Source organism: Parus major, chromosome 6 (assembly GCF_001522545.3).
Source record: "Parus major isolate Abel chromosome 6, Parus_major1.1, whole genome shotgun sequence".
Lineage (NCBI taxonomy): Eukaryota > Metazoa > Chordata > Aves > Passeriformes > Paridae > Parus > Parus major.
This window is the reverse complement of record NC_031775.1, coordinates 5,648,838-5,670,099: the sequence shown is the minus strand read 5'-3', so window position 1 is coordinate 5,670,099 and position 21,262 is coordinate 5,648,838. Positions and strand designations below refer to the sequence as shown.

The 21,262-nt window shown below is 37.4% G+C and overlaps 1 protein-coding gene across 6 annotated transcripts in view; it reads right to left on the bottom strand.

Annotated features, from left to right (window-relative positions):
- FAM13C (family with sequence similarity 13 member C) overlaps nt 1-21,262 on the bottom strand; it is a 127,170-nt gene that overhangs the window by 69,198 nt on the left and 36,710 nt on the right. For all 6 annotated transcript variants that reach the window (XM_033515477.1, XM_015632885.3, XM_015632894.3 and 3 more), the window contains exon 6: nt 15,938-15,984. In XM_033515477.1, the coding sequence (XP_033371368.1) occupies nt 15,938-15,984 (47 nt within the window). The remainder of the gene's footprint in view (nt 1-15,937; nt 15,985-21,262) is intronic.

Below are 21,262 nucleotides of genomic sequence, written 5' to 3'. Positions count from 1 at the left end.
AACTGCAGCAGTACTGTCTTTAATGTTTTGGTGTTGTGATTTTTTCCTCTTCTCATTGTTAAAAGAAAGAATAAGTACTGACATCTTGAGACCTTTGCAGTTGTCCTGGAGTCATTAATCTCTGGCTGACTTAATAAAATCAGGCTTTACTTATATTTCACTGATACCTTGTGATAGTCCTGCATACACCTCTCAGCTTGTTAGTTATTATATTTGTACCAGAGAACGTGAAATATGACACTAGAAATAAATCACTTTCTTTTGTGGAGAAGAAAAACCACCACTGTATTTAAAATGTGAAACACTTCAAGAAGTGTCTCATTCTCTATCAGCAGTACCATGAAGAAAGTAAATTTTTTATCCTTTAACTGGAAGTCAGAATGGTGACTGCCATACAATTACAGTCTCACCAATTCTGTCATGACACAAAACAGTAAACACCCTTTAGAACAACTCCCTCTGCCAAGAAAAATGAACCTTGCTAAACTATTTGAGAAATTTCTTCCTTGCAGTTTCTAAAAATTGACATTTTCTGAATTTAACCTTTACATATTCACATTCTGGCCCTTAATCTATTTCATTTCTATGTAAATACAGGAGTGCCAGTGTATGCACAAAATGGTTACAGTAACTAAGATGTATTTGTTGCTACCAGTTTGTTTCTCATTATGTTCTTTGTGCAAAAGTTCCACCTAAAATACAATTCCTACAGAAGTTGTGCCCTTCTGTTTCCAGGAAAAAGTCTCTCCCATGCCATCACTACCACTCTTGATTTTTTCATTAGTCCTCTGCACAGGACTGTCTCTATGTGAGAAATGCATCTAGCAAGACTGAACAGTTCAGAAATCAATAGAAAAGGAGTATAAAATACAAAAGAAACTATCCCAACATGAATTATTTGTTGTTCAGTTACAGCACTTGTGTTTCTCAGTAAAAAGCACATGCCTTGATGGTATTTTAGCTTTACCAAAACTAGAAATTTTGTATTGTTTGAAGACAAGCCAGGAAAACATGTGTACAGGTATACATTTTTCCTTATATTTATTATAGATCAATTGAGGGTTTATTTCATCCAGAATACTAAAGAAAAAAATTATAGATTGTTAATTTTACAGCCCATGAATTATGATTCAAACAACTTATATCTATCTCATCTCAAGAAAGAGTGAGATGTACAGTGAAGGTAGCAGATTAAAAAAAAAACCCACCACTAACCCAAGGCAGTACTGAAAAATGGGTCAAGAAAATGAGAAAAAAGTTATGTCAGGAACCCCTAATTCAGTTTGCCTCATATTCAAATCAAGAAAAGAATCAAAGATTAGCAACCGCTCAGAAAAAGTAATGTACAGATAAAATAAATGTATGTAACATATTTTTTTGGCAGTTCTAGCTTTGACAGAATTCAAATATGTAAGTTTGGATGATTTTATTTATTTAGCTTACAGTTTTTAATTTATTTTAGCTTAATTCTTAGGCAATAATCTGCTTATTACATCCCACACACTATACTGAAAGATACTACAGTATTTCAATGCATTTTTATTTTTGCTTTTTGAAGAGCATATATAGTTACCTTCTCAGTCTCATTTTTTTCTAGAATCTTTGTAATTATTTCCATATTCAATATTATTTTTAAAAAAAACCTAATGTATGGCAATGTTGAACCCAGTAATCTTTAAAGAAAATCACCCCACAAATTTTTCTTTTTGTTTCTGTGGAATCTCTCATGGTAAGTACCCCAATAAATGTATCTGAGGCACCTCAACCCTTCAGCAAAGCAGCCCATAACTGACCGCAGGTTTATGGATCCCTCTATGCAGGCTCATCTGAAGGTGCTGTCACCCTCTGTGGCTTCAGCCTCCTGTCTTCATTTATCTATATATTTGCAAGTTTGGATACCATTTTCATTTCTTGTCTTGGGCAATTCATAGGCTGAATTAAGTTAGCCTCTCTATTTCCTTTTTAAACAAGATAGAAATATGATAATTGATAGCATACACAGAATATTCCTTGAAACTGCGTTGGCAGGAAGTCAGAGAATAACATGCTTGGGTAAATCGGTGCCACTCACCAGCCTGGCCCAGTGAGGGGCATTTTTTTTCTGAGTGGCCTGATGATACTCAGATGATTCTCATTAATTCGGTAAATTTGGGTCCCTTTTAGTATCAAGCATTATTTGACAGACACCTATATCAGATATTCCTGCCCCACTGTGTTACTACATGTCTATTTTTTTAATAAGAACCTGATTTATTGCCTTAGTTTTAGATACAATTTTAGAAACTTTCAGAAGGTCATGAACTCCCTGAGCTTGGAACAGTACAGAAAGTCTTTGCTGGGGGACAACCATGCCATGGAGAGATTATTTTTAGCTTTTAAGCAAACCAGACAAAATATTGCCTCAATCTGGATAGGAAACTGCCTAAAAATAGGCATATCAGAAATCTTTTCTTTTGTCCAGTCTGTTTCTCATGAGTGACCATCTCCCAGAAACGCTCACCAAAGGGAGCTCAGGCTCTGAGAAGCAGGAAATATAACGCCTCAAAATTTTATTCCTCTTAAAATTTTATTTCCTGCATTTTCCAATTGGTTCAAAAGCCAGCCAGTAGAAGAGGTAACCCAGCCTTCCTCTCCCATCACTGCCTTGGCCTCTGAAAGCAGTGGCCAGGCAGAGTCAGACACTGAGCCCAGCAGTGAAACATGCACTGTTTGACCCTCAGTACTGCTTAGGTGGGCCATGACAAATAATTGCATCTATTTATCTGTTTCAACTGGACAATTATCCACCCAAGGGTCTCCCCCAGTGTGCTGCTTTCTGAACTCCTTGAAGATAATGCAGAGAAAAAAGGAGATTGCTCAACTTTTGGCCACCTGGATCACACTTCCAGTGTGAATTGATGCACTGATCCCATGAGGGGCTGAACCAATGCCTGAGGTGTGAACTTGCTGTTGTTCTTAATAGAATTTGTACTTCAGCTGAGCACAGCAATGTACAGCATTAGAAAAGATGCTACAGTAAAACGCAGACTGAACATTTAAACAATAATTTTAAGGCTTCACTAAAAGCTAAATATTATCTCCATCTTAACATACACAAAACTTCAAATAAACTGAAGGTATTGACATATGTCTAAATGCCGGTATTTAACATAAGGAACAGCAGTATAACAAATGCCGGAACTGATCAGTGCTCAGAAATGTCAATATCATCTCTCAAATTAGGCAAAAAAGACAGTGAAACTGTGTCCCTCCCTAATAAAACCATTCCTTCCTACTCAGCAGGAACATGAGAAAGAATCTCTCTGACAAAAAAAAATTATTTTTGTCCTAACCATAACAACATTAAGAATGCCCAAAACAAGAAGTCCAAGATAGACATAGATGGATAAATCTGTCCTTGTGATCTATGTCAGGATATGAAAGAGAGACTTTAGAAAGAACCCAGAGCTCTTGCAGTCAAAAAGAAAGATTTAACAGAATTTATTAAGCTATTAGGCAACAAAAATGCCATCTCCTCATGAGAAATTTAGATTCCCCTGAACAGCCTTATTTGAAAGGGAGAGGAAGAAAAGCAACAGTCATTGACCAGCTCAGGTGCCTGTGCTGATAAGATGGACATTAGGGGTATTCCAGTAGCATTTCAGATGACAAAGAACAGCCTAAACATCAAATGTCTCAAATGTACACCCTAAAATTAAGCAAAAATTGCATTCTTCTCATAAAAATATGTTGATCTAGGTGTGAATATTCATATGAGTGCTTACTTTCAGATGAACATGAATATCCCCATCTGTTGTCCAGGCTAATATATTTTGGCCTACTTAAAACTGAATTAGGAGAGACTACTGTTAATAAAATAAACAACATATAGGTGATTAGCTTTCTCAAAAACAAAGTTTACCACCCTCTGAAGTGTTGTCAGAGTGCTACTTTCAAATTTAACATGAGCATTGTGAAGCAGAGAAAAGTATGTTACCGGTACATGCTTGACGTTTCACTCAATTAACATGAAAATATTTGTAGACTGACAAAAGTCAATTTTTATAGAAAAACAAAAAATAAACATAAGGGCTTATAATTTGGCTATTTCCAAGTATTTCTAGCATACCTCTCCTGGAAACTTGCAACCACAGCTGCTGTGGTCACTGCTGCAACTCAAATACAGTGGGCGGATAAAATTAATTTTAAACTGGTTAACACAACGACAGGCACATCTTACTTTGCTGTTGTGAAGCCAGAGCTCAGCATGGGCTCCTTTTTTCAGTGTTTAATCAGCTCCTAACTCGATTTGTATAACTTATGTGGGTCTCTACAGCTGCACTAATCCTAAACTGCCCTTTTCCTTACATTTCACAACAGTTCCAGTTACCAGACTGCAGCAGACATGTAGAAACATAGACCAGGAACACTTAGAACAAAAATCTCCTGTAAATCAAGTCATGGACACACTCTATAAATATATAATAAGAAAAATGCCTTGCTGGTTTCAAGGTGTATTTTAAAATGAAGCTTATTTTGTCATCAATCTGAGCAAACTCATTGGAAAAAGACTGAAACGGGCAGATGAATCTAATTCAACAAGGGAGAATGAAGTGTTAAGAAGCTCATATTTCCTTGGTGACCACTTCATGATATTTTTATTAACCTTCCTCACACCTTTAAGCTCCTCTGAAGGGAGACTAAACAAGTTATCCATCACACATTAAATTGCAGGACAACGGTACCTCCTCTCATCCTGGAGCCTGTGGGCTTAGAGAACCCGCAAGTTTGGTGCACCTCTGGTTCCTGTAACCCTCCCTTGACCTCATCTCAGCCCTGGCAGGAGCAAGGTGTGAACTTAGCCCTTACCTGTCAGCCCAAAAATATCCAGTATCACTGCAAAACCACCCTCTGTTTTCCCTAGAGCTCTGTGACACCTGAGGCTGTGTGCTTTGGATGGATATTATCCAGGAGCCCACCCACTGTGTTCCTGCACCATCTGCTTTCCCAGCAAAACCACACGACACATTTATAAGCCTGTAAAATCTTCTGTGGTCTTCCTAGGTGCTCAGACATGACCAGACTGAGGGCTTAAAATATTCTCAAATGACATTGCAGCAAATTTTCCTATTTATCATTTTAATTATATACAGTTTCATTAAAACTCTGTTATCACCTTTCAAGGCAGTCCTTGCTCATCTGAACAAATCCTTTAAAATGAAACCCACAAGAAAAATTAGAAACCGTAATGCCAACCATTACCGCAGGACACTATGGACTATAAAGGGATGTAGTGTTTTGAAGAGCTGAGAAAAATGGAAGCACTTTTTATACAAAATCATGATTTTGAAAAAAAGTAGTAAACTTTCTGCACCAAAGAATTAAGAAGAAATAAAATATAAAGAATTCAAAACATGACTGGGGGAGAGAAAGGCATTCTGGCTACTGCTCTGAAAACCTCTATCAATTTAATTCTCTTCAGGACAGGTGGTGAAGGAGTCATTGATTTGATTTTTTAACGGAGAAGCATTAAAAAAAGCAGTATTTTGGCACTTTGAGGATCTTGCTGGAAAGATTTATCCAAGAGTAAACGTCTGCAGCACACAGTTCTAATGAGATTCTCTGCTGCTTAATCACATTTTTAACCTGAAAATGGTAAAGGATGAAAGCTGACAATTGTAAGGGCTTAACTAAAACTTTTTCTCAGATTTTATTTTGTAAAGAAAGAATGTATAATCATAAGCAAAAAAAAATAAACCTATGGTCTGAATTTCAGTGAGGATATTGTCTTTCCTGTGACCTCTTTAGTATAGTCTCTAGAACAACCAAGTCAGAAGCATAAGTAGCAAACTTTTCAGAACTTTCTCTGAAGACACCTTAGGTTTTTCAACATTGAATCTGAACCCTAACAAGATTGCAATTGTGTATTTTGTGCTTCATAGAACTGCCAAGATAAAAAATAAAAAATGCATTTGTTCCTTTGTGCTCACAAAAGAATAAATTATCCAATTATCAGTCTTCTCGGAAATAAAAATATTTCTCAAAATCATCAAACAGATTATATATCACAATTGATTTAAAACATAATAGCAGCATGATTGAATGTTTGCCTGCATTCAATGTAATCGCTGTCTTCTCCCTTTAATATTTAAAGTCTCCCACTTTCAGGCTACTGTATTTAGTGCTTCGCAGAGAAAGAAAAGTAGAAATAACAGAAATTAGAAATTGCAAATAACAGCCATTTATTGCAGCCAACAAATATAAGAGGTGACATGCAGTTAGTCATTGTGAAGTATCAGCATGAATTTTCCAATAATTCAGGAATATGCTATTTGTCTGGAAAACTACTGGACTTCAAATCTAGGAAGTAAAATGTCCCTTCTGACACGTCCACTTCTACATATTACAATAGCAGCAAACCAGAAATTCAGAAAGCTCACTTTTACAGCAGTTATAGTGTGAGGTAGTAGGTAAAGCCTTGTTTGGTTTTTTTAAAAAAAGTTATTCCTTATGAACCCCTTATATAGAAAATGGAAATTAAATAATCAGTTTTGAGAGATACTCTTATTTCATTCTATCACTGTATTATGTGGAAGAAAAATACATGCAATGCATATGATGCAAAAATGCCAAAGCTTTGGGAAGCTCTGAATGAAAATGGAACATTCCTTGGGAAATGTGGTAAATGACTGTCAGTGCTTCATACAGAAATCATCAGAATGTCAGGGAAAATAACAAGCAGTCATGAAGAGAAACACTAAGTACTAAATTGCAGATGAATCAAGGTACATCACCCACCCTGCACACACAAAGCAGTCTGAGCCAGGTGTGACAACTGAATGCCTTGATGCCCCTCCTGCCCTGGCCATAAGGTCTGAGCCCCTTTCAGATCCAGGGCCCTGCATACACCATGTACACACCCAGAGCTTTCATCAGCCACAGCTGCACTACCAGGGATGTCTGCCCTGCCCACCAGTGGTCCAGGTGCCACTTTGGAGCCTGCAGTCCACCTTTCCTTCCTCAGGGGCTGTCTGACTCAAGGAAAGGCCACTGAGCACTAGCATTTTCAGAACCCAAGCAGTGCACAGAATTGCCCCTCTAAATCAAATCCAAATCTTCTTCCTGCTGCCAGAAACTGGAAAGGCTATTTTAGTGTATACTTGTCCACCATTACAGGCCTATGCTGGTGTGGCTTTACATGACAACACACTCCTGAGGCAGGACTCAGATGGTATGGTATGTAAGGGCACAACTTCTAATTAATTAATGCTACTGGCCATATATAAGAAATTTATATCACAGTTGTTTCTCAAAATCATACTCTACATAAAATGCAAAACACATTTAACCATAAATATTAAAACACTTAAAATATTTACTGCAAAAGTCAAATTGAAAGAAAGAATTACTTCTTCTCCAGGAATCTGGGCTTTGACTAATGCTTTTCACTTATTCCATCCAGGCATAAGCCTGTGGCATGTGATGAGAAGTTATTGAGACATTTACTTAGTAACAAAAATTTTCTGAGCCTTCTCTGCAGAATAAAAACTGCCCTCAAACCACCTGAGTAGTAAAAGAAAATGTTGCCCTGTTTATTAGAAAGGGCCTCCACAGCAATCTCATTGGTCATACCAAAAGCATTTGGACTTCATCCCTTTAATTATCCCCAGAAACATTTTATCACAAATGTCCAGTACTGTAATACAATGAAAAGCAATACCAAATATTTTTGTTAGCCACCAAAATTATTTCATTACTTCATAAAGAGCCAAAGACTTAATTGAATTAATTAATCATTATTAATTATTGACTTAATTGAATGATTGAAGTTAACCATCATTGAATCTTCAGATCACAAGAAAGTCAAAGCCAAACAGACAGCATTTCAACCCAATATGCTGGGGATTCAGGGAAGTTGAAATATTAGATCAAATGATTAATTATTTAATAAAATATAAGGCAAAATCAGAGGCTTTACATACTTGTACAGCACTTTATTGCTAGTGCTGTAAAAGTGCCTTCAATTCTAGGTTCAGAACATTTAATGAAAGTCGGTAATTAATTTACTGGCCAAATAATCCACTCTTCAGCAATCTGAGAAAAGTAACAGAAACACCTTTCTGGCCATGTTCATCCTCTCTGGAAATGTTTTGAAATTTGTTGCAATAAATAACTGGTATTCTCATCCTCCTGTGCAGAGAGGTTTTTGTGACATTACTCTCAATTACTAAATTACTCCAAAAGAATTAAATGGAATTAAACAGTTAGATGGCTTTTGGCATCAAATAAATCATCAAGGAGGATTAGGGAACTTTCCCATCCCACTGAATTTCTATTCTCAGTAATAAACCAATATCTGATACAGAGTTACATCACAGACCAGCAGTCATGGAAAATGACATTACCACTGTTTTCATGATGATTCATATCTCTAATTTTCAAATTCTCTTGACAGTCCTCCTGTGTCACAAACAGCATTAATGTCACACTAGAAGAAAACCACAGGCCTTAAGGCCATTTCTGAGAAAGGAGTTTATAAAATTCATTGACTATTATTTCCAAACCTAGGCCATTTTAAAAGAAGCATCTATGGGAGAGCAACAAAGTCAATGGACAGCACAGCTCTTCAATAATGCTCAGAATAACAAATCACACAAAGAGCAAAATAAAAACTTATTTGACCATAAAAACAAAATCTAAAATATTCCACATTGACAGCTCTCATTTTAAGAAAAAATCTTTGCATACCATCTTACCCATGCAGTCTGAGTCATGAAAAATGCAAAATGCAAAAGTTAGTGTAGAAAGCCAAAATTAATTCAAGTAGTTGAAGAGTTCTGCTCTCTGACTTTGTTTCAGCAGCAAATAAAATCAGCTTTGAGACACTTTCTTTCATCCCCTCCCTATGGGAAGAACAATTTGCTCATTAAATCCCTCTGAGGCTGAGGAAGAGCTCCAAAAGCAGAGCCCAGTACCCGGCTGCATTCCCACAGCTGCTTATGCTGGCATAATGAGCTGCCATTAACATCAGAACGACCCTGTTTCCTGGAGCCAAGGGCTGCTCCACACACAGCCCAGAGGAATGGCACATGCAGAAAGAGCTGGCTATTTATATATTTTGCATCTGCTTTAATTACACTATCACTACAGCAAACAACAGCAACACACTTTATAAAGCACTGACAAATTTTATGGTAATTGGAAAGCCCAATTAGCAATTCTCACACCACGGAGATTTTGTTTGATTCAGCAACAGAAAAAGAAAGAAAAATTTATTAGAAAAAAAGGTGCAAAGGTACTTGAAGTTCCAGAGGAATCCAAGTCTGTAATTTAAAGCATATTTAACACATGTTTGAAATCTATTCTCCTCAACAAGGGCTCTAACTTGGGAACGTGTTTCTTGAACCCATTCTCTGGATTTTTTTTCCTCATTGGCATAACAGGCTTATGGTTTCTCTGGAGGAGAATTTTCTCCCATAGAAACCATCCAGAGCTAAGAGAAAACACAACTTTTTCCTAGCAAGTTGCATGACATCATAAAATATTTCTGAACAGAAACATGATCAGCAGCTACACTTGGCAAAAGGAACACTCAAATGAGAGTTACCAATTAACTCCAGTTAGGAAAATCCTTGGGTTTATATTGATGTCACATGGTGTTTAAAAACCCACAAAAAGCTCACAGGAAGTGTGAGTTGGTCTTGAAACCATGACAACAAGGTGCCAGAGCACCAGAGCAATGAAGAGCCCCCAGGAAGAGAATACTGGAAATCATTATTTCATTGATAATTAATTGTTCAAATAGATTCAAGCCAAAACTCTAATAGAGTAAAAGGTTAAATAATAACTTTATGGTAGTAGATAGGATGAAAATAGGATCTTAAGCTAGCTTAGACAATTATAAAGCTAAAAATTACTCCTAGGGAAATTTGTGTATGTAAATGATAGTATAATGAACTGGACCCAGACCACCACACACATATTGTGAGTTTTGCTATGTAAGTGTGAGTGACCAAATCACCCATTTCTTTGTTACCAGTGTTTGTTACCTTTTTGTATAAATGGCTGTGCTTGCATCCTGAAATGAGTGGCACCCCATTCTGCAGAATGACAACAAAACCAAATATCTCATGTGTATGTTGATTGGTTCTTGCACAATGGGTGAATATATTGAGGGACAGTCACACCACACAATGCTTCCCTGTGGTGCTTTATACACCTTTCACCCCAAAAATATCTATTGCCCAAGGTGATTCTACTCAAGTTCCCAGTCAAGATATGTCACCAGCTAGATCAGAGATGCAGCCCCATTATTCCAGAGCAGTTTAGAGAGGTGCACAGCTATGCCAGCAATGAAACCGTACTGTTTGATAGGAGAGATGGACCCTAAGTACTAAGTAAAGCAAGCCCAACCTCAACCTTTGGAGGAATTATGAGTTTTCTAGCTCAAAATAGTCCCTGGTGTAAACAGGATTGTCTGCACTTTTACATAGACTAAACAAAGCTCTAAGTTACATAAATTCTATTTTCATAAGAAATCAATAGGAAAACAGTTTCTGTAATTCTATTTCTTCAGCTCCTGCCACACAGTTATATGACTCATGATCCTCAAAGCAGCTTCAACTCTCAGGGATATTAGTGCCTGCCTCATTCAATTTACCAGGCACTGTTCTGCTGAGATACAGACACCTGCTGTACGGCTGTGAGAAAAACAAACTGCTTGACAGCAATTAAGGTAAAACTTTGCTTTGGCATAAAGTCTGGAAAACTGCTATTTCCTCAGTCTGTCATGCCCTCTGAAGAAAGGGAAGTTAGCAAATTTTAATGACTGATGTTAAGAGGAAATGAGGGATATTCAGAGAAGTATACTTGCAGATTAAAATCTGGTAACCTAAAACTTCTGCATAGTTTTACTCTCAAAGTCTCAAAGCTGGAAAAGAATTTACTGAGCTACAACTTACAATTGTAAATTGTAAATTTACAAATTGCCAGCAACACTTTCCAAGGATTTTGCACGTGTCACTTGCTACTGGATTTAATTTTACTAGTCTGAATGAAAACTATTCTCTTTTGTTTGGAAAATACTCAAAAGTTTTCCTTTGTAATTTATTTTTTTCCAATTTCTATCCTTCTTAACAGTTAGAAATGAAGGCTTGACCTTTGGCACAATGCCTGCTTAGAAAGGGTTGTTCCATAATTTCTGTCTGCGTCTCCATTAAAACTATTTGAAAAATTCCCTGTGGCATTCCCTGTGTCAGAATCCAGCAGGGCTGATTTGGCTCTGGACAGTGGATCACACTCCCCATAACCATTCACCTATCAGAGAAGACATGAATGTGTCTGCTTAGCCTGGATCTATCTATCCCTCCATGCCCACAGGCAGCACCCAAAATTACTGCACTTGCTTTCTCTTGACCAGCGTGATTCCATAAAGGGAAAGAAATCCTGTTACAAACATTACTGTAGGAAAAACAAAACCACCACACAAAAAAAAAACCAAAAAAAAAAAAAACCCAAAAAAAAAAAAAATAAAAGCCCCAAAACTTCAAAAGGCCAATGTAAGCTGTGGAGTAGAAGAGTGATGAAAACAGGTCATTCCAAATGGACGTGAGGGAGCCAACTTGGGTTAAATTCATATCAAGCAGCAAAAAAAGCCTTTTAAAATGAAAGGGAAGAAGGCTTCATGTAGAATTTTACATCACTTCAGCTAACACCAAGGTAATCCCATGTACACATGAATGCATGGGGACAAACATACAAAACAGTGAATTTCTTAAACATTCTTACCTAGAAAATGTAAAAAGTGGTTTTGGGAGACTTATGCAAATCCAAGAGCTTTTATTGACTAATAAGTCTTCATCATTTACCTCATTATCAAGAAAATGTGAAAACCAGATTTTTAATTTCCTATATTTTGTACATGAGAAGACAAAAAAAGTAGCAAAACCAAAATAAAACAAACAAGCAAAACCCTAAAAGTAGTTCCATTGTTCTCCAAGAGGCATGAGTATCTCAAGCCTAATGTGTAACCACAGATTTCTAAACCTTGGTCAATCTTCCTAATTCAAAGAAAAAAAAAAAAATCCAGCAGTTTAAAACAAAGTGTGAACAGACAAAACATCAGATCAGAGGACAAAAGACCATGAAAAGCTTTATCACACACTTGCCACTGCTTGTTGTTTTTTGCCATTTTTGGTCTTCACTACAAATTGCCATCTTTGCACGTTTTATGAAAAGAGCATCTGGTAAGCAAAGGAGGGAAAAGAAACATCAACCTTGTGATCTTTTCCTTCAAAATACACTTCAATCCTTTTCAGACTTGTCTTGGTGGACCTGCTAGATTGTTAATCCCTAGGCAGTTTCTGACAAAACATCCTTGATAGATGTGACAAGGTATGTCAGCTTTGTATCTCTAGTATTTTGTACTCTAAGGGCTCTGGTTAGTCTGCACATCTCTTTCCAAAAGGCAACATGATTATTCTGGCATTGGAATAGGCAGGACAAAAGAACAGTTTCCCATAACAACAAGAGTGCTATTTGTGTCTGCTCAATTCAGCAGCATTCAGCAGCGTGCACAGCCAGCCTGGTGACACTGCCCTGGTTACAGTGACACAGGGTGTATCTCCTCAAATTTAGCCAGCAGAGCAGGTAAACCTAATTAGTTTTAATAAGCAGCATTTACATTAAAACAGTAATAAAAACCAAAGCCCAGCAGGATGGATTTGCCTTGATTGTTTCATTTTCCAAAAAAAAAAAATATCCTGCAGCATTTCAAGATTCCTGTGTATGCTAATAATCTGTCCCCTAAGACAGACACTTTTATTTTCCCCTAATAACTAATTTAACATAGGGATTAGGGATTCTGCTAAACACACTGTGGACATCTATCAAACACATTTCTGTAAATCTGATTTCTAAACTGAGAGATTTGCATGTGCCCTGAACTTATGCCTTTATGAAACACAACAGAAAATCAATTGACAGGAATCCCATGGCATCATACTGGTTTGCTTTAACAGGGGTGTAACAGTAAATGAAAGACAACTCTTGGTACACAGAATTAAAGTCACAGAAATCTGTAACTTGCTCACCCACCTAGTGAGATGTCCTAATTTTTCCATGACAAAAGGAATTTAATAAATGTTAAATTACTGCGACAAGTTTCAGTTCTGGGCTATCAGAGCACATGACTGAAGTAACTAAAAAAGGGAAGCATCATCCTGTTCTCTCTGAAACTGCTTGTGTTATAAAAGCAGCAGCACAAAGGCATTCCAGACAAGGATCATACTCCATGTCAGGAATATGAAAGAAGGTGTGTGGTAGCTAGCCTTGCTCTCAGTTCAGAACCAGCCATCAATTTGGGAAAGCTAAGGAAGAGTTCCTGTCCTTGCCCAATTGTGTACTCTTGAGAGCATCATTCTTTACTGAGTATTTACTGAGAAACTAGGCAGCAATTCCCTGTGCTTTGACTTAAGGAAAAGATGACTTTATGGCAAATACCAACATTTTGGTTCAGAATCAGAAAGCTTCATAATACACCCAGCAAGTTCTTGATTGCAATACTTATTCCCATCACAGCAGACTGAGGCTGCAGCTCTCTGTCCTACACACTTATTTCATGGGTTTTGGTCTTTGTGCAGTACACATCTTTTGGGAGCAGACTGTCACATCTGAAAGCTGTTTTCAGAAGTGACCTTGGCATTGGATATTTTTTTAGACCAACAGTAGAGCTCAATGTAAATAATGCCCCTGCTTACTGTAGATCAGCTCACTTCATTCAGGTGCTCCAGCCTATGCTCAGACAAGACACTACCTCAAACTAAATGGCCAAGTGATTCATTCATCCTCTTTCACTAGAAACAAATTACTGTGCATTTTCACTTCAACAGAGTAACAGACAGTTGGGGTTACAGCTTTATTGACTGGCCTAAGGGCTTGCAGAGTGAATATTTAACAACAGCATTTACTTAGTTTTGTTAAAATGAATGCAAACAAGAGAGAAAATTCACATCAGCAATCAGCCCACTTTACAATACTTCTTAAACAAATAATAAAGCATTGCTTTCAAGAATGGCATATTCCAGTAATGTTCCTAGTGGGGGGGAAAAGAAAAGCCTTTTGCTGACCTTCACCAGACCTTGGGCGTAAAAGAATGCACATCTATGAACATTAAATTCTGTAAGAAATGTGAATCTAGATGTCTCAAAAATATAGAACATAGGGCTCTGCAGAAATTTCCATTAGAGAAACAAAATCATAGCACAAGAATTTTCAAAAAATATTTGGGAGTTAAACAATTTTTTTAATTCAAAATCTATGGCATAAACATAAGACAAAAAAATTTGCTTTAATTCCACTCTGTATCTGAAGGGTTTTGACCTTAAATCCCTGAGAAGAGTGCCCTAGCTCCACCAGAGTTCAAGGTGAGCAGTCACAGCCTCCCTGATGATATACTTCAATATTTATAAAATACATTTACACACACTTTTTTTTTAATTTTTATTTCTCCTCTCATTTCAGCTACTGAAATTCAATTGTTTTATAACCCAGAGAGACATCCAAACCATTACTTACCAACAGTATAACAGGCAGAACTTAAATTCAGTGTAACCAGAAAAAAACAATTGCCAGTTGTTTGACTATTATCAAAAAATGTAGAAATAAAACAATCAAAATTTCTGTCTCAGATCCAGCAATGAGTGAGGAGCATGTGCAGGTCCTCCACCAGACCTAAGCAATCACTGATTCAAAAGATGCCCCGTCACAGAACAGATGATTGTTTCAACATGACTTGGTAATTTCTGTAGTGAGAGGCTTGACATTGGGAGGTGCTGTCTGCTGGCAAATGGAAGCAGTGATTTTTAAAGTATCTTTTAAAATCTTTTCCCTTGACTTTTGACTTCCAAATGATGTGTTACACTCCCTCATTGCTCTGCTAGTATTTGATTAGCTTTTGGGAAATGCCAGCCTGTTTCTGCTTCAATGGCTTTGTCTAAAACCTTGAATTATCTTTCCTACTTCTCTCAAAAAGCTATTTCCTACCTAATGTGGTTTATTAATCTCCTGCATTACTGACAAAGCAAATAGAATATTAAGTGGGATACCTCAGCAGTATCTGGCAGTACAAAATATCTGGGAAATACTTGAAATTGTTCTGAACTATAACATCTTTTCCTCAGCTGTTTAATTGAAGAATTTAAAAAAAAAAACTTGGTCACTGAAAAAACCTCACAATATCTTAAAGACTGGGATGTGTACCATGACTTTTCAGTGGCTTGGCTATTAGCATAGTCCATGTGTTTTTACTCCAACATGCTAATGGTGTGGAAGATCTAACTGTGGTTCTATTTTTCATGGATAAAATATTCCTTCAAGAATTTTTTTTTGCTAATCTATGTCCCTGTGGTCAGACAAGTCTGCTAGATAAATGATGCAAGGAAATCTAGTCTTGGGGCATAACATAAAGCTGCTTGCTTAGAGAAATGCCAGTCTCATAAAAGCCAAGTCTTCCTGGCAAAAACACAGCAAAGGATTTCAGTTATTGATGTATTTACTGATAAAACCCCACCCCACTGCAAATTCATTAAACACTTCCTGACACCAGACTGCTCCTCCTGGCCACTCAGGTCACACCAAGACATGACCCATGGTTATAGGAATTTATAAGCAAAATAAAACACTAGAGGAATATGGGAAAAAAACTCCACGTGAGAAACCCACCCAGGAATCAACAACACTTTTTTTGGGAGTCAGCTGGTAACAGTGGCCTGCATTTATCTGCCTACAGCTGATACATATCAGCATTTAGACTTTGAGAAGTTTTACTCTTTAGGTTGTTGTCCAGCAAATCTCCAACAAACCAAGTGTAATTACATTAGAGTAGTATAGTATACTAATTTCTTGTGAGATATGAAAAGTTTCCATGAAGAAGTTAAACCAAAAGATGCTTTCTTCCTACCTTAGCAATGTGAGTCTGTCTCCTCCTGCATCTTCTGTATTGTTTGCCTGTGCAGAGAGGAGAAACAGAATGTATGAGGCTGGATTTCAATTCCAGACCAGTTTGGTCACTGCTCACTTGCGCTTTCTTAGCTATTTTTGGGAGGATAAACACCACTTCTGGATCATCTAAGCATTTTCATTGTTCTTATAGTCAAGACCTCAGCCCTGGTGAAGGAGCTGGACAGGCTAACAGAATCCTAATAGAAAACAAACTAGAGGTCATTCAGGAATCAAAGGTCATCCCCAAAGTTCTGATGTCATCCTGGGTCACAGGTCACTGCAAGAGGACAAATGGTCTTGCAGGATCAAAGGTCACTGAAAGGTCAGAATGGGCTCAAAATGTTGCCAAAAGGTCAGAGGTCATCCAGAGCTCAAAGGTCACCCACATGTTCAGAAGTAACAGAAAAGGACAAGCAGTCACTGACAGCCATCCAAAGGGTCAGAGTCATCAAAAATGTCATGCATTCCATGTATTAAATTCCCTTCTGCTCAGGGTACTCACAGTTTTACACAATATAAGAGCTGTGACAGCCCTGTAACTGGTAAATATTATAGCAAATAGAAGATACAAATATAAAACAGCAAGAGCTCGTAGTTGAATACAGGAGACATCTATAAGGAGCATCAAAGTAGCCAAATGGGAAGGATTTTAAAAGTCTCTCCCCAGACCACCTGGAGATTTTGTCATTTAAGATTAAAGCTACATTTTCCCTTTGAAGGAACTCAGTGGTGTTATTATTAATTTTATAATTTAAATTTATAGATAATAGAGTTTTGAATCAGATCTTGTATTACCTGGACCTCAGACAGTTAACCATGTAAAATGGAAACTGGAAAATCTATTCTAGTTTTGATACCCCTTCAACTTTTTATCCTTTTGTTCCTTGTGATGCTTCCCACCTTTACTAGAAAAATAGAAAATTCCAAATATTCACCAAATTATAGTATAGACACAAAAATGTTATTGCAATTACATCCATCATGCAGCTATCACATAGCTGTAAAAAAGCCTTACCCAATCAAAGCTGTCCAGGAGGGACTTGTCATCCACAAAAATTGATCAAGTAACCTTGATCAAGCCTCAAGTAACCTTAGGATAACTGTCATGGAAACGCAAAACTTCTGGTTTAGTCGCAAGTCAGGGGAAAATGCTCAATTCCAAGAGAGTCAGTATACTAAACAGTTTGGCAAGCACTGAACTGCCTTGTTAAATAAAGCAAGACCCAACCTAACACACACACAAAGTGCTTAGTGCCTGCCAAGAAGACTTTCATACACAGTGCTGAACTACAGAATTTCCATTCACTTACAAGCCTAATGCTGATTATACTCAGCTGAAAAGGAAGATAATGAGTTCAAGAGCTCTCAGATCAATGGGCTGGCACGTGAGAACGCCCACCTGGAACCCCCCAAGTCTCTTCATTTTCATTCTTTGCTCTCCTGCCCTCATTTGTGCACATAAAACCCAGTTTCACTATAACTTTCCTGACTGTAAATAAGAGATTGCAATTGTTTAATCCTGTTGGCCAAAAGTACTTCTTGTCACTTTCCAGCATCACATTGTGCTGGATTTACCAGCCAATATAACTCTCTGAGCACTGCAGACATTCTGGGGCAAGGAAAACTCCTCCTCAGGAATTCCTGAGAGCTCTTCTACCTTGGGTTATTCTAAAATCATAAACCCAGGAATGTCCCCTGCAAACTCCAGCAAGTGAGTGCATTTCATCCCACCCCAGCCAGCTGCCTTATTTGATTCTGGACTTGCTCCAACATTTTGTAAAACATCTGGGCATTTATCCAAGGCCTGCCCTTTCCCATGCAGTGGCTGCTGTTCCCCCAGGTTAAAGACTCAGCATTATTTTTGTTCCAATTCCCTCTGGAAAGATCAGCTTTTAATTATTGCATGGTCTTCATTGAAACCTTTTTGACAAGAGGCACTAAGTGTTTTCTTCCTGAACTTCATAATACTAACAAAGAAAATAAACTCTCTGTGGAAGTGGCACAGCTATGAACACACAGCATCATTACTTCTGTCATTGCACCCTAAACACACATCACTGGTTTTTAATCTCACATGGATTTCTCCATAAGAACTGAGATTTCTCCAGGGATCTTCAAAGTTCGTTAGTGTAAGAAATTGCTGTAATTAACAACTCAGTCAAAATTTTAAAATACATCCCTTGCAGACAAGGAAGCCAGAGCCACAGAAAAGAACACATTTGCAAAATAAACATTTTGTATCTGATAAAGACACAAAAACACAGTGATTTTTTTTTTTCATTTCCATTTTAAAGTTAGGCTTTGGGTTTAAATATTTTTTTCTTCTTTCACTAACGGTTAATCCAGTGCAGGATGGTTCACAAAACTGTTGCGTATTGCATTTAACCAAACTGGCATTTGAATGGAGGGTAAAATGAGCCAAAGAAAAGCCATTTGTTTGATAGTACTGTTCTAAGTGAAGGATTGCAATGCACAAACATCATTTCAATCAGCACAGTGTTTTGAGGGCACTCTTTTTACAGCATCTACTTATACAAAAACAGCAGCTTGTAGCCCCCCCCAAGATCATCCTCTTCAGCAGCAAGAGATAATTTAGTACTTTTTAAAAATGCACACCCTTATGACCTAAAACCCATGGTGTTTTGGATATAACTCCTTAAGTTTGTTCTTCTAAGCTTTGCTACGGCAAATATTTTTCTGGCTTCCTATTAAAAGAAAATAATTATAAAAGTACCGTTGGGAGAGAAGATGTAACAGCAATTCTCAAAAAAAGGCTGCACATATTTCTGAATATAGTATTTCAAAATTCACAGCAAAATGAGCCACTATGAGCACACCCACAAGATAATTTATTACAATACAACTTTTGAGAGATGACGTGCTCCAGACAGAAAACAGGCTCCTTACAGGCATCATAAAGTTGTCCTAGGGCAGAGGTACAGCAAATCTGAATCAATATCTGACATTTCTTTTTCAGCCACTCTGCAGCTATCTTGACACTTCCTAAAGCCAGCTTGAATTTGCATTCCAAATAGGAACAGAGCTCAATAATACATGTATTAATTTTATTAATGCATCTTCTCTGAGTATGCAACATACAAGAATCCCTAAAAACTTGAGTTTCACTTTTTTAAACTGAGATTATATTGCAGCACCTGGTAGCACTCTTACAGATGTTTAGCTTTATTGTGCTCTTTGAAAGCGATTATTATGTTTGATAGTAATTTAACAATCTAAAGTCATGTAAAGTCAAGAAGGTACTAAATAAATTTACAATGGTAATAAATATCTTGCTGGTGAACCAGCAAGAAGTTTTGAGATGAACTGTTTTAGCATGAAAGAAAGTGATGAAAGAAAATGCCTTTAACTACTCAACTGAAATTCTTTATCTCCATTTTAAGTAGGATGAAAAATTACTGTACCATTTGCTGCTGAGAGCTCACCTTCTAAACAGAGCTTAGGAGATTTGGAGCTGAGATAATCAAGATTTTACTCTTAAGGAGTATATTTAATGTTGAAAAACATAATTTTACCAAAGAAAAACCCTGTGATAGAAACAGATCAGTACAAACATATCTTGAAATGGAAAATATTTAAATATTCACTATGACAATTATTTAAGTCTTAATCTCAAAATTTATTGATAGATCAAAAGATCTATAATATAGATTGATAATTAATAATAATTACAGAATATTAAAAATTAGTAAAGGCAGAAACGTTATGGTTTGACTGGGCCTTCTCTCTCATTTTATGGCCAGAACATATTAGTCCAGCTTTTCTAGAATAGAAATTATCAGCAGCCTGAGGTTACATCAGCTGACAAAAATTTAATTACGTATTGTTATTTTTAATTTTGTGGACAGTTTGTAAAAACTCCCATCCACCTAAATGTTTAAATGTTCATTCCTTTAACAGAAACAGCAACTTCTAACTTGAAAAATTTCACTCAGGGAGGTGATAAAAAGCAGGCAATCACTCACTGTTTTATCAACACTTGAAACTGACATGACGATGCACTCGCCATTTCTCTACACTGAGCTGGGTAATACAAACTAAACTCCTAAAAAAGGCTTTCCAATTACCCTGATTAAATGCATCTATAGCAATTTTTCAATTTATTACTTGTTCTGTTTGCTGCCCAGGAAAACCTCAGTTTAGAAATGTTACCTTACTGCTCTGGCCTGGTTCCTCCCTCCCTGCCCCAACTCAGACCTGTCACAGAGCCCTGAAATGCCACTCTGTGCTCAGAAAGCGTCTTCAGGGATTTTGTTTTGCCCAATAAAATCAATTGATTGTATCATCTCAGCACCTCCAGCTCTTCACAGACTTCTAATAAGCAACTTTGGAGTGTCTACTGCACAACAGCTTGAAAACAAAAGCAGTGCAGGGGTGGAAGTGTTTGTGCTGCTCACTTATTGTTCAAGCCATCCTCAAAGTCAGCTTTCCACCTGCCTCAAATTTCAGCTGACACATGGCCTCAGGGCACACAATTGCCTTGGCACACTGCCTGCCAGACAAACAAACAAAGGTGAAGTTCCCTCTCTTTCCATCAGCCACTTTTCAAAAGTTCTTCCTACTGTCTCACATAGAAGCTTCAGAACTGATTTGTCTTCTTGTGCTCATTAGCACTAATTTTTTGGGGCAAGGAGCAGAAAAAGGATGCATTTCACTACTGGTGTGGGGTTTGTGAGCCAGAAACATGGGCAACTGCAACAGTGGAGGGGCTGATTTGGTTTTGAACACCATAAGCTAAAGTCTAACTTGGGAAGCTGGTAGCTAAAGGAACCATTACCCCCATTAGCAATAATTTAGTAGGCCTAGTTTGGGAAAGACATAGAAATATTTTGGAAACTAATTTTGCTGCTTAAAAATAAAAATGCACCAAACCATAGACACCAAGTATTCGGGCATGGACATATCATACAGAATAGAGTCTGGATTGGTAGTACATTCCTACCCCATAGATATTTCAGGGTATTGCACCATCTGTCAACTTCTCCACCTTTTGAGAAACTGTTAAACCACTTTTGGAAAAAAATTCTGGAGAAAATCCTCTCTGCTGTCCTTCATAATCTGTGATTAATTACCAAAAGGCTGTGGTAGTCTGACACTGCTCTCCATGCAGGTAGGCACTGCTACCAAAGCTTCCTCCCTTTAAAGAAAAGCTGGTTAACCTGCTGGGCATTTGAAAACCACCTTCACCAGACTTCATCTGCACGGCTGTGTTTACATCTGAACACCCACCTGTGTCATGGGGTAGCTTTACCTTTAAGGCAGCTGA